The 14,387-nt window shown below is 41.2% G+C and overlaps 1 protein-coding gene across 1 annotated transcript in view; it reads right to left on the bottom strand.

Annotated features, from left to right (window-relative positions):
* Positions 1 to 985: 985 nt before the first annotated feature.
* Positions 986 to 14,387, bottom strand: part of ATG10 (autophagy related 10) — a 92,298-nt gene continuing 78,896 nt past the window's right edge. Inside the window, exons 5-7 of the mRNA XM_075726914.1 lie at positions 1,807 to 1,904; positions 1,413 to 1,532; positions 986 to 1,022 (exon numbers count right to left, since the gene is read on the bottom strand). Of these exons, the coding sequence (XP_075583029.1) occupies positions 1,010 to 1,022; positions 1,413 to 1,532; positions 1,807 to 1,904 (231 nt within the window). The 3' untranslated portion in view covers positions 986 to 1,009. The remainder of the gene's footprint in view (positions 1,023 to 1,412; positions 1,533 to 1,806; positions 1,905 to 14,387) is intronic.

Below are 14,387 nucleotides of genomic sequence, written 5' to 3'. Positions count from 1 at the left end.
GCTCAGGACTTGTGGTCTGGTTTATACTGCAAATAAAATGTGATTGGGAGAGAATCCAAGATGACTTTTATGGAAGTTACTTCTAATCTGGTTTTCACTGATTGCACTACTATAAAATTCCTCCTTGCCCCAAATTCAGCAGCTGTCAGGGGAGGCTTGCATAAAGCCTGCAGGATAGGGACCAAACCTGTGAACAACTACTAGTACAATGAGAAATACTAATTGACTACAACAGTACCTCCCACAGGGTATGGCTAAGCTTCCTTTGGAGGCAGTGAAGCACAGAAAAGCCAGATGTTCTCATACGATAGCATGAGGCACCTTTAACTCTAGAACTGTACATGCTTAGTCAGATGTAGACTGTAAGTACTCTGTTTGTCTACAATCTGGATCCTGTCTGTTCCCTGAAGCATAACGTACACAAAATATTCTCAGCAAAGTGTTATTCAGTCCTTGGATTAGGATATTCTGTGTGTGCTGTGGAACATAAGCATGGTCCATGCATCAGGCTGTGGTGGAGAAGGTGGTCCCTAGCTGAAGTAGTCTCAGCCCATACACTGATTGCCACAAGCTTAAACCACATCCCACAAGTATTTTGGTGTACATATCCTCCCAGATGGTGCAGATTTTCTAGAGGCATGATTTTCAGTAGATAAGTTTCGTAGATCCAAACCCAGCATCTCAACTCTGTATCAAGGAACCATAGGCTTGTGCATTTGTGTGCAGTGTTACTAAGGCCATAGCCACAGTAGAACAGAGGCAGGAAATGAGTGACTTCAAGGGGTCAGTCGCGAGGAATTTCAGGTCTTGGTGCTTGAGAGTTGTTGTCACAACTGCAGCCAACTCCTAGGTCTTCCACTGTAACGAGGCAAGTTCTTGCCAGAGAAAGAGCCATGAACAGTCATCTTTCCACACTGCATTGCCTACCAGTCAGGAAGGATTCCTTTGTTTGATTTCATCCCTAGGAAAGTCTGCAGAAGCTTTACTACAGCTAACCATCATCTGTCCTTCAGCTCAGAGGTCTGAAGTGGAGACATCAAACAGAAAAAAAAAGTAGAGATGAAATTAAAATCATTGTAGCAGAGTTTATGCTAGATCACACCACCAACCATGTGCTGGGGGGACCACCATAAAATGCTTTTATACACCTGAGAAAGACCCCAGGACACCAGAGACCTTCTGACAGTCATGAAGGGTGTCAGCAATGTGCCAAGCACATCTCTCAGCACAAATTTTCATTGCAAAGTAAGGCAATAAGGCAGCCATGTAAGCAAAGTATCAAAAGGTGAGTACTAAACGAACTGAACCAAGAACCCCAAAGGAGAAGACAATGTTTTTGCCAGTTATCCATCTGATCTTTTACATTTCATAGGGGGATGGGAGAGAAGAAAGGTGATTTCATTTTATCTTACCTTTCAACTGAATCAGCATTTGTATTCTGCTCAGGTGCTAGTTTTGCATAACTCAGGGGCAGATTTAGACCCACAACTGGGCCTACAGTACTGAGCCACAATATAATGTAATTTGTGTGTCTAGGGGAAAAAAGAAAACCACAAAAAAGCACCATAAACATATTATCCCAACCTTTTCTGAATTGCAGACATACTTGGCAATCATAAAATAACTTCAGATGGGGTTATTCCTTGACTTTATATCAAATGTATTTTAACTTTCAGCCCTTAGCTGACAATCCAGAATCTTAATTCTATTTGGACCACGGAAGTTCTTTTGACCATTTCCAGTTCCCGGCTGATTTATTTTATCTGCATTGCATAAAGCTTTGCAAGGCACCATACTGTTTCTCACCTGTTCTGTTTCCGTGAACCGGTCAGTACAGAAGACATGAATTCATTAGTCCGGCAGGGGTGCAGAACAAAAAATGGCTGCCCAAGTAAGGGGTGCTCCTAAGAGAGAATATCAGTTGTTTTATTATGCAAGAAGAAAACAGAAAAGACACCATTTGCCTTTAGAAAAGACAAAGCAGGGGCTAATTAATCCTTGATGCAACTTTTCTCATTTCAGAATCTAACCCACATTGCTCTTCTACTGATAGTGATTGACAAATTGGTATCTGAGACCATATTCTCCTATCTTAAAAGGGAAATAAGATCACCAGCCAGGCTATGCCACTGTTTTAGTTAAAATGCAATGGTTTTCAAAAGTAACTCAGGTTACTGTATCAGCATTACCTAAATGCAAGTAGGCAAAGCTACTGTGTAAACAAGTATCTGATCAACTGTAATACATAAAACAAATCCACTCCATAGAAAAGCTCTTTAGGAACCTTGACCCCCTATCCTTTGCCTTCTCAAACTGGTGCTGGGAAGTAAACACAGCTTAATTTGGAGCCTGTGAGGGGGAGCAAGAAGGAAGGAAGAGCCCTCAAGGTGGCTTTAACTTCCACTAGGTAGCGTATCCTCATCTTAGGCTATTCTACAGAAAAGTGTCCTAAAACAGTTCTTCAGGAAGCCCAGTCAAAACTGTCCTGAGGAGAAAAAGAAAATAATTTAGTGACAGTTAAGTTTGCAGTCAGACACACTCTCTACAACATTATACACTCTCTGTTCCTCTACACCTTCACACTGCACAGGGTGCTGCTGAAAACTCTATCCAATGCTCCATAAAGCTTTCATTTTCATCTCCAGCCAGCTACAAACAGAATATGTGTTCTGACTTAATCAAGCTTGCACTCAATGCAAAGCCATAACAATGATCTCATGAGCTCTTACATGGGTGTTACCACGAGATCAGCATATCGGACTGTCTCATACACCATGCCCTAGGGAAGTGATTTTCCTTTAATGCTGCTGAGGTGTGCTGGTTTTGGCTGGGACAGAGTTAATTTTCTCCATAGTAGCTAGTATGGGGCTATGTTTCGGATTTGTGCTGGAAACAGTGTTGATAATACAGGGATGTTTTAGATATTGCTGAGCAGTGCTTACACAGAGTCAAAGCCTTTCCTGCTCCTCGCCCCACCCCACCAGCGAGCAGGCTGGGGGTGCACAAGGAGTTGGGAGGGGGCACAGCCGGGACAGCTGACCCCAACTGACCAAAGGGATATTCCATACCATGTGACATCATGCTCAGCATGTAAGCTGAGGGAAGAAGGAAAGGGGGGGATGTTTGGAGTGATGGCATTTGTCTTCCCAAGTAACTATTACGCATGCTGGAGCCCTGCTTTCCTGGAGATGGCTGAGCACCTGCCTGCCCATGGGAACTAGTGAATGACTTGTTTTGCTTTGCTTTGCTTGTATGCACAGCTTTTGCTTTACCTATTAAACTGTCTTTATCTCAACCCACGCGCTTTTTGCACTTTTACCCTTCTGATTCTCTCCCCCATCCCACCGGGCGGGAGTGAGTGAGTGGCTGGGTGGTGCTCAGCTGCTGGCCGGGGTTAAACCACAACATGAGGTCACTGCTACTATTTCTGCACCAAAATAAACAAATCCTACTTCATCCGCACGTGCAATAAGGGGCATAACAGCACAGCAGAGGATGGCTAGAAAGAGATTCCAGACAAGAAAGATGTCAAACATGAAACACCATGATAGCCTATTTACAGCCCAGCACAGACTGTGTGTGCTTAGATGTTGCTCAGCCCAGGACTCTGCTGGAGCTAAGAAGCACACCACACAAGGCATGAGAAGAAGGCATGGACCACAATGGAGAAAACAGGAGGATCACCACCTCTGCATGATGTTCCCCATTCAGCCGTGTGAGCATGGCCCACTGCACTATGCTACTCACCAGAGCCACGGCAGAGACTACTAGGATTAATGTGATGGGTGTTTTATGCTGGGCAGAGACCCTTTTCCTCAGATACGCTTCTTGTGGTGGCTCTGTTTCTTGATGGCAAAGAAAAAGAAATACTAAATTTATGCTCCAACACAGATTTCCCTTGTCCAAGCTGATACAGTTGTAGCCAGACTCCCCTAGTTCTATGATGGTATTTTATCTTAGCATGTAGTAAACTGCCTTCATTGAAGAGAAGATGTGCACAGAATAAGTCTTCCTGCTACACACTAAACTCTTTCTCCAACCCCTCACCTAGAAACAAAAAGTAAATCCTGACCTGTTGTCCTGGTTTCGGCTGGGATAGAGTTAATTTTCTTCCTAGCAGCAGGCATAGTGCTGTGCTTTGGATTTAGTAGGAGAAGAATGTTGATAACATGCTGATGTTTTTAGTTGTTGCTGAGTACTGCTTATGCCACTCAAGGACTTTTTCAGCTTCCCATGCTCTGCCAGGCGCACAAGAAACTGGGAGGGGGCACAGCCAGAATAGTTGATCCAAACTGACCAAAGGGCTATTCCATACCATAGGACGTCATGGTCAGTATAGAAACTGGGGGGGGGTGTTGGCCAGGGAGCAGCGATCACTGCTTGGGAACTGTCTGGGTATCGGTGGGCGGGTGGTGAGCAATTGCATTGTGCATCACTTGCTTCGTGTATCATTATTATTATTATCATTATTATACTGTTACTATTAGCATTACTATTTTACTTTATTTCAGTTACTAGACTGTTCTTATCTCAACCCAGGAGTGTTTCTCACTCTTACTCCTCCGATTCTCTCCCCCATCCCATCGGGGTAGGAGGAGTGAGCGAGCGGCTGCGTGGTGCTTAGTTGCTGGCTGGGGCTAAACCACGACACCTGTCATGTTCAGCAAACAGGACATGTTCTACAGTATTAAATATTAAACAGTGTCTCTTACAGCTGGTTGGTTCATACAACACACTTGGTTCTTATGCTGAAAATGTACTCACGAGGATCAATCATTTTGTGTCTAAGACAACTTTAAGAAACTTCCAGAATCTTCAGAACATACAAAAAATAATATTCAGAAAGCTTTGTTTTACATTGCAGTGCAAACAGATAACTTGTGCAAGAATGCTACCATCTGCTGTTGGTAAAAGTGAACTGATGCTGCTTTCCATTGAGAAAAAGTGGTAGTTTGAATTAAAAATCCATTCTAATCATTTGCTAGCTTAAATCAGCTTAGGTGTCCAAATAATTCTAGAAAATACGTAGATTGTGTCAATGGTATTCCTCAAAGATAGCAAAAGAAGATAGGTAACAATATTTACAAAACTATTAAGCAAAGAAAAAGAAATAGATTAAGCAGCAATTTCAGCCAACTCCCTTACACAAAGAAAGAGCGCAGAATCATACAATCATAGAATCGCTTAGGTTGGAAAAGACCTTTAAGATCATCCAGTCCAACCATTAACCTACACTACCAAGTCCACACTAAACCAATTAAGGGTAGCCTAGACTAAACCATGTCCCAGAGTGCCACATCTACCCGTTTTTTGAACGCCTCCAGAGATGGTGACTCCACCACCTCTCTGGGCAGCTTGTTCCAATGCCTGACCACCCTTTCTGTGAAGAAATTTTTCATAATAGCCAACCTAAACCTCCCCTGGTGCAGCTTAAAGAAGTAGCAAACACTCCCAAAAAGAACAGAGAAGATAATCTGGTCTTTAAGTGACTTAGCACTCTGAACAAGGCATAAAGATAATCCCCAAAGCTGAATACTCAGCCTGAAGTAATTCCCAACCATCCTGCCCCTGGTATTTGATTCTATCCTGTACTTCTTCCTTCAACAAACCACCAGTGACTGACAAATGGAGGCCAGACTTCATTTTTTAAAATAGCTTATTAACTTTATAGTCTACATCTTTCTTCTTTTAGTCCTTCCTCTTCTTACAACACAACAGAGTGGCACTGAAAAAATTCCCAAACTCTTACAATTAGATGTCCGTATGAAAAAGCATTGATACTTAATATTTCAAAAGGGTAACATCCTCGGTCCCACCATCTTTGGCATCAATCTGTGACTTATGAACATGTGATAGAGGTGAAATCTGTTCACACTCCAAATTCCCTGCAATCTCCCCTCCATTCTTCTTGAACAGGTGGAAAGGCTCTTTCTTCCCCTCCGGACCCAGCAGATGGAAAGGGAGAGGCTTTTGCTACAGGACTCCTATCTGGAATGATATGAAGGCTCTGAGGACACTTAGTCTTCGTTAGTCAAACCTTCTTCCTAGCTTGTCTCCTTGTTCTTTGAATTATCAAGGGTTGCTTCATACACTTCCTGAAGTAATATCTGTGCCAGCATGGTGTAAATCTCACTATAATCCACAGAATTTTGAATGGCAACAATGAAATGACCCAGGGGTTTAGTTAAATTCACTTTCTCCTTGGCCTGGCTCTGAGAAAGGTGTGTGCACTAAAGCTGCATGTCTGCACATTCAGAAAGAGTTGCTTTGGTTTCCATTTAGCAGGGTATTTTTGAAAACTGAGCATTGTCCCTTATTTGTTTACCTCTAATCCAGGAAACTGAAGTTCATTATTACACAGATCCTTCAGCACTGAAAGTCCACAGGCATGATGTCATGCAAAACAGCTGTGTCCAAAGTTGGAATTTTTCAATAAGCTTGCTGTGTATATCCTTCTTATCCTAAACAAATGGTATGAAACTGCAAGAATGCCATGCTTTTTATTCAAAACCTGAAAGATGGGAGTATGTCACACAGTGATAGGAAAAACACAAAATCACAAGAGATTAAAAGAAATCCTGAGCCAAGACCCATTAAGCAGGAGCCTCTAAACAGGGAAAAGGCTGAGGCACGGAAGAAGAGCTGTTGAGAATCAGGGAAAACGCTCTATCAGATCTGATTCAGTCAAATCCTAAATTCCAAATCCTGTATATAATGGCTTCCCCGTGAGGCTTTAATGTATACTCAAGGTTAAATCACTGACACAGCAGCTCTGAGGAGGAAGTACTGGACAGCTGCCAATAAAAATGCAAGAGTTATCAAAGTCCTGCTGATTTCAGCATTGGTAATGGGCTACAAAGCCTTTTCATTGCCAGGTCACCAGTTCAGATTTGGCCCAGGCTGGCAGTAGCTAGAACTCATTACTGTACAACAGCTGTATTTGCAATTGTCAGGTTTAACACAGTCAAAGTGCCATTAATTAGTGCCCTTGCTGGTAGTCACCGCAGAGGAGTCCAGAACTGAAGACAGTGGTTTACCTTGTCACAATAGGGGTAGTCCCTGTAGGTCAGCTCTGAAGTCAGGAAAAGCAGGAAACTCACGCTTCTGCTGCTCATGGCATGCCCCGAGAGAGGACTGTGTGTCCTGTGTCCGCAGTACAATGAATCCCAAGTCCTTCTCAAACACCATCGAAAGTGTGAGAATGAATGAAGGGTTGTGCTGCATCAGCTTCATAAGCATATTTACTACCTGCTGCAGTCATCTGGTGGAATGATGACATTCCACGTGCAGTGAAATGTATCCTGAGCAAAATATTAGGGCAGCAATACTAGCCTTCAGCCAGCCTGATCCATGAGCCAGTTACATGAGAAATAGAAGTCCTACTGGGACTATATGTAAAAAAAAAACCACCACCCCCCCCTTTAAATAGTATAAAAGAGTCTGCCCACTTTCCATTTACAATTAATCTTTTTCCAATCAGTCATGTAGCAATGCATGCTAGAGAGTAATGTGTACGAGTTTCAAGCCAATTCTCACAATTACTCGCTGGCATTGTACAGCAAGAACCCATTTGCGGGTTGCCCACAACTCTTCTGGACAGTAATACACTGACACAAGGTTTATTTGAAATCAACAGCATTATTTTCTTGTAGCTATCTATGACCTTGTATCTATCTATCTATGAGGCTGATTGATAACACTGTCTGTTCAGCACCATACACTCAAGTCCATCATGCATCTGCAAATCCCTCTGAGTCTGACCCGACTTTCATGGGGAATGAAATTTTTACAGGCCACAACTAGCTCCAGTGAATTTGAAAGCTCAAAATGTTGCTTCATCTATTTTCTATAGAAATACTTCTTTACTAGGTGACTTCAAGAAAGATTTGTAAGGATGTTCTGTACCCATTTCTGTAGCTGTTTCCTCAACTCCTCCCACACAAAACCACGCAAGAGAGATGGATGAAAGATGTGGAATATTTCATTGGGTAGTCTGAAAATGAATGTAGTTTTGTTTAGGAATGCTATGCCAGATTGAATGTGACTGAGCGCTGGCAGCACAACGGCTTGCTATTTGTTAGCTGTGCAAATATAACCATCCGTGCACAACTGCTGAGCTGCCTCGGTTGTGAAGTTAAACTGGTGAGCTTAAACCTCCTTCATTGAGGTTCATGCTAGATAGTGTGCCTGAGCCCTCGGCAACAACAACAAAAAATGAATGCTACAGGCTCCCAGAGGACTGGAAAACATTTCAGTTGAGCAGCAGCTTTTTCTATGTGGTGTAAGAAGGCCTCTTCTCATAAAGTCCATCAGGGATGTGAAGGCTTGATCAACCATCTTTCACCTGTCCTGCCATCACTTACAAATGAAACTGGACTGTCCCTCACAGGGTCATCAAGAGTTAAGATGTAAAAAACTAACTTTATCCCCTCTCCTGTGCAGTGCCTATAGCACAGTCAAATGTTAAGACATGAATGTGAACAGTGGCAAAGATTGGATAGTTCTTAAGTACAAGTATAATTAAGTCTCAAACTTCCGTCAGACTGGATTATGTCATTTTATCAAGCAGTGTGTATAGGAAATACTATCCATGTCAGATTTAAATTAAAAATAAACATTACTTCAGGTAACGGTTAATTGCCTGTAGGTATCTGTACTGTGCTCTTCTCTTCCCCAGCCAGCAGGTATTTTGTTGTCAGTACATCTCTTGTAACAGCACCATTTATTTTCTCTGTCATAACTGGAGCTCTTCCAGTAGTAATGGCTTCTGTTTTCTCCAGTGCTACATTAAACTGCCTTCGAGCATCCATCATAACATTTATGGTATCTCTATTTATGATAGTGCAAGGGATTTGTGCCTGAAACGGCCTCTTCCCTGATCCAGTTTGCATGATGTTGCTTTGCAAAAATAAATTCATGGACGGGTGTCAAAACTTTCATGCAGGATACTACCACCAAACACCACAGCCAGGATCAATTCTTTTCAGACATTTTCCCAGCAGTGTTCACAGTCCTAGTCATCGGGTCAGAAAAAGAAGGCAGGATTAATAAAACACGTCCCCCATAATTTCTTCCATTTAGGGAAATGGAAATAGTGATGCAATGAATAAAGAAGTTGCATCCTTTTCCCTTTTCACCAAGTTTTGACCACACTTACTGAAACAAATTACTGTTTTTAAGTAAAAATCCTTCACAGAAGATTATGATACTGTAAGTATTTTATGTTCTGGAATTCACAGTCTATCTTGTTTTTCATTCCTTATTTTTATATACATCAATAATAACTTACTTGTTAATAAAATCTAACTCTACTCATTCAGAAAGAAAGTAATAAAATTTTGCTCTTCAGACTGACTGTGTGTCCCTCAACCAGAACACTAACTGTCCACATGTGGAACATAAACCGTGTTGAACTTGAGGTTAAAGGGATTACTTTAAGCTTAAATTACACATCCTCAGGTTCAGGTGTAAAAGGTGAGTCATACTTTTATGAATGAGGGCTAGGGAGACTTTAAGCCTGAGCACTGAAGCCAGGTGAGTACCTGCATGTTGTTGTTTACAAGGCCCAGTAATGGTGCTTGCAAAGGCAACAGGACAGCAACAGCTGTCACAAGAATAATGTTCCAAACTTCTCTCTGTCCCCTTCTCCTCATAGAAGATTTTCCCCTAATAATGGAATTACTACAACAGAAACTCTATTACTATGGAATCACTATGTTGCAGACGCAACATTAAGGAACTGTAATTACACGGGGAACTTCTATCATCCTGATAGAAGGTATAGGTCATAGTAATAAAGCTGTTGTTAGGATACTAATTGTATAGGCCTTCTCCATCGTACTGACATAGGTCACAACATTTCTATTAATGCAGCCATTTCATAAAAATAATGTCTTAGTAATAGGATTGGTATTGGTTACAGAGAAATTATAATTAAAAAAAATTTCAGAGAGAGCAAAATGGCTGTTGCAAGAAATGTGCTTGCTGTAATAGTCATCAACTCCAAAAAAGCCTAAAAAAAAGTCATCAACTCCAAAAAATCCATTTATCCTAGTGGGCATGGGATACAGTCTATTACCTGGGACAGGTGACATATTTATAGTCACTTTGATTTCAATTTACAAGCAGAAGCCAAGTCATCCTACTGATATAACTGAGGAAAGTTTCTATAACTTTGCCGTAAAACCCAGAGAAGCACTCCCACTGCTAAGCCTGTTGAAGATGAAACAACCTACTTCTGCCTGTAACAGGTGCTGAAAAATGACTATGAAAGTGCAACTACCACTGTTCTCCTGCATTTTCTTAGACAATCAAAATAAATCTGCAATGGTACTGAGCAAGGGAAAACTTGAAGAGACCCTGATGAGACAAAGAAGTGCAAACTAGACCAAAAAAGCAAATTTCTGTCATTACTGAACCTCTTTTTGGAGGAGAAGGCTGCACAGGGATTTTGATTTATGCTCAAGTTCTTCTTTGCAGACAGGCAGTTACAACTGCCCTTATGATTTAATGTATCTGCTCCCTGTGTGTTTCGAAAGACATACCAACTAACTTCAGTGACAAGTTTTTATTAATACTTTTACTATTACTAACCCCACACAGCCAACTAAGCTGGATCCTATCCTTCTTTCATCAAATATGAAGTCCAAGCTGAAGAGGTAATTAATCAAATGGCTAAGTTTTTCTGTGGAAAATGGAGTTGCTTTGGCAGACAACACAACACAAACATATGAGGACACTTAACACAGCCAGAATTTCTGTAAGATGAACCACGCCTACCACTTTGTACCTGATGTTTCAAATCCATCATGGCCACGAAGGTGGAAATGCAGGTTCTGAAGAAACCAACACTTCATGGCACAAACTGCTCTTTTTGCAAAGGATGTCTTAAAACCCTGCTAATGTCATTAAGTGTGACTGATCACAGCCTGAATGACACCTCTTGACTACAGCTTGCAATAAAACTGTCTTTTTCTTCGGACAGAGCTCTGACCACCATGCTCCATGCACACATCACTTCTATATTGCTAACATTGCTACTTATGTTGACAGCTGCGGCTTCTGCTGAATGTGACAGCTGAATATGTCTACAGTTCGATGCCACAAAAACATCAATCTTGCTTTTCCATTTTTAAAGCTATCAGAACTATCAGGGTGCATCCAAAACACGAATAATACCTCTATCCACAGCCTATGAAGACAGCTTTACTTCTCTTGTACATTGCACACTACAAGTTAGAAAGTCACAGACAAAGCCAGTTTGCCAGAAGTAAAGTGTTTTTAAGGGTGGCAGATGGAAATGGGTTTAAATCAGAATTTCTTCTCCAGTTTACATCTTTAGGCCTTTCCTCTTTTATGTGGATTCAAAAGATAAATATATTCTCCATATAGTGATTTCTATAACTAGGACAATGATAACAACAGAGAAGACTGCCATAAGATATTATGTGCATATGCACTTTTTGTGCAGAGCTAACTTATTATTGTAATACTTAACGCTACAGAATACAAAATACAATAACTAGATGACCAAGACCTATTTCATATTTCATCCCCCAAATCAGTTTATCTGCCCGATTCTAGAATATTTACAGTTTTGAGGGTGTGGCCATCCTTTTTTACAATTTAAAATTCTATTATTTTTTAAAAAGTTATTGAATAGCTAACACAATATCCTTGAAAGGCATACCTAAGAGGTAATGCAGGACGAGCACAACATTAATCAAGAATAGCCAACACTGCTGATATTTATATATTTATATATTTGTGTATTTTTATATATAGAATAGGGTTTGAATCATTAATTTTAAGAACAAGAGGAATCAAAGCACTAGGTGACACTCAGACAAAACTATGTTTTTAAAGCTTAAACTTCTCACAGGCATGTAACTAGCATTTAGGATTCTTTAAGAAAACTTTATAGTTAAAATTGGCAGGACCATAGTTACATTGTCAAGAAATGGCATCTCAGCCATTTTCCTAAGAAAATAAACAGATGATTCTTCTTCCATGCTTGCCAAAATAAGATTAATTCAGTTGTCACCATTTCAGTTATGTAGCATATAGTCTTAATTAATTACTATTTAAAATCTGTTCTTAAGTTAAGAGATTCATCTAAGGTGCAAAACTGAAAGATACAACAAGCTGTGGAAGTATGGAAAAGACATTGGAGACAGATTTCCCACCCTGATTAAAAAATGGTAAATTAAGAAAAAAAATCCATACCGGCATTTGACAAATGTGCCCAAAAAGGGTTCATTTTATAATCCCAGGAATTCCTGGACAAAAAAATATTGGGAAGAGAGATTTCGTAAGACTTTTGAGTCTGAAATATGGTAACTGGCAAATGGGACGGCATATATTCCTACCTCCTCTTTACAATTTATCAAGAAGGTAGTATGACTGATAGCTATAACAGTCAGAAGACAGACAATTACCACAAGATAATGAATGCAAAGCAAATTTCTGCTGCAGCAGAGCAGTAGAACGCTAATCTACCTGTATCAAAAATAACGAGGCAATGATGTGTCCATAGAAATGTGCCTCAACCCTCATTTTGAGTGCAGGCCAAGGGAAGACTTTCTTTGTTCCTCATCTCTCCCTATAGTGGCAGATGTCTGTGCTCCCCTCCTCCAGTCAAAGTTGAAATAATGTTTGTTGGACCAAGCGTCGTGGTTTAGCCCCAGCCAGCAGCTAAGCACCACGCAGACGCTCACTCACTCCCTCTGCCCCAGAGGGATGGGGGAGAGAATAGGAAGAGTAAGAGTGAGAAAAACTCCTGGGTTGAAATAAGAACAGTTTAATAATTGAAATAAAGTAAAATAGTAGTTATAACAATATACTACTACTACTACTACTACTACTACTACTACTACTACTACTACTACTAAACTACTACTACTACTACTACTACTACTAATAATAATAATAATAATAATAATAATAGTAATATACAAAGCAAGTGATGCACAATGCGATTGCTCACCACCCGCTGACCAATACTCAGACAGTTCCCGAGCAGCGATCGCTGCTCCCCAGCCAACCCCCCCCAGTTTCTATACTGAGCATGACACCATACGGTATGGAATAGCCCTTTGGGCAGTTTGGGTCAACTATTATGGCTGTGCCCCCTCCCAGTTTCTTGTGCACCTGGCAGAGCATGGGAAGCTGAAAAGTCCTTGACTAGCTTAAGCAGTACTTAGCAACAACTAAACCATCAGCGTGTTACCAGCATTCTTCTTATCCTATATACGAAACAGAGCACTATGCCAGCTACTAGGCAGAAAATTAACTCTATCCCAGCAGAAACCAGGACAGTATCCACCCCTTATTCTATACCATCTACGTCATGCACAGGTCCTACCCTTTCCAATGCATTCTAATTAATCACCAATGTTTTCCCTGTCTTGATATATACACACAGATATCATTCCCTTTATCTATGACCCATCCCTCTAAAATGTCCATTGAGTTCATTTAGTCCATGACTTTGGGTTCCATCTGTCATCACAGTCTTTCAGAGCAGGAGAGGTGGTATGTGGTGTTGGATTGTTGCTTGCTGAAGCCAGTTATCATTTCAACACTGTTTCATCAAAGTTCATTTTCATTAAGCTGGGCAATTTTTACTCTAATACCATTGATGTGGCATATAGCAACCATAAAAGAGATAACATACAGTATTACATAGCAATTAACATCATACAGTTCAGTTCATTGGCTATTTTCACCCAAAATCAAATCCCCTTGAGCTACACATTGGACTTCCCCATCCTTTCACATCACCCACCAAGTGCACCCAGGTCCTTGAGCAAAAGCGATCCCATGAACAAGTTTGCCTTTGTCAGAGGGGGAAGTAACCCAGACTGTCTTCCCCAGCATATTTTTTATGTGCACCACAGGGACTTTTATCTCCTTCTACAGTACGTAAAAGTTTTGATTGGGCACAGTCAGCTCCATTGGCAGATCCCCTAGTGTTGACTAACCAGGTGGCTTTTGCTAAATGTGTATCCCAATGTTTAAACGTCCCACCACCCATTGCTCTCAGGGTGGTCTTCAACAGTCCATTGTATCGTTCGATTTTCCCGGAGGCTGGTGCATGATAGGGGATGTGATACACCCACTCAATGTCGTGCTCTTTGGCCCAGGTGTCTATGATGTTGTTTCGGAAACGAGTCCCGTTGTCTGACTCAATTCTTTCTGGGATGCCATGTCGCCACAGGACTTGCTTTTCAAGGCCCAGGATGGTGTTCCGGGCGGTGGCATGGGGCACGGGATATGTTTCCAGCCAGCCGGTGGTTGCTTCCACCATGGTGAGCACATAGCGCTTGCCTTGGTGGGTTTGTGGGAGTGTGATATAATCAATCTGCCAGGCCTCCCCATATTTATAT

The sequence above is a fragment of the Pelecanus crispus genome, chromosome Z (genome assembly GCF_030463565.1).
Source record: "Pelecanus crispus isolate bPelCri1 chromosome Z, bPelCri1.pri, whole genome shotgun sequence".
Lineage (NCBI taxonomy): Eukaryota > Metazoa > Chordata > Aves > Pelecaniformes > Pelecanidae > Pelecanus > Pelecanus crispus.
Note: the sequence above shows the minus strand (reverse complement) of the source record. Positions and strands in the feature narration are given on the sequence as shown.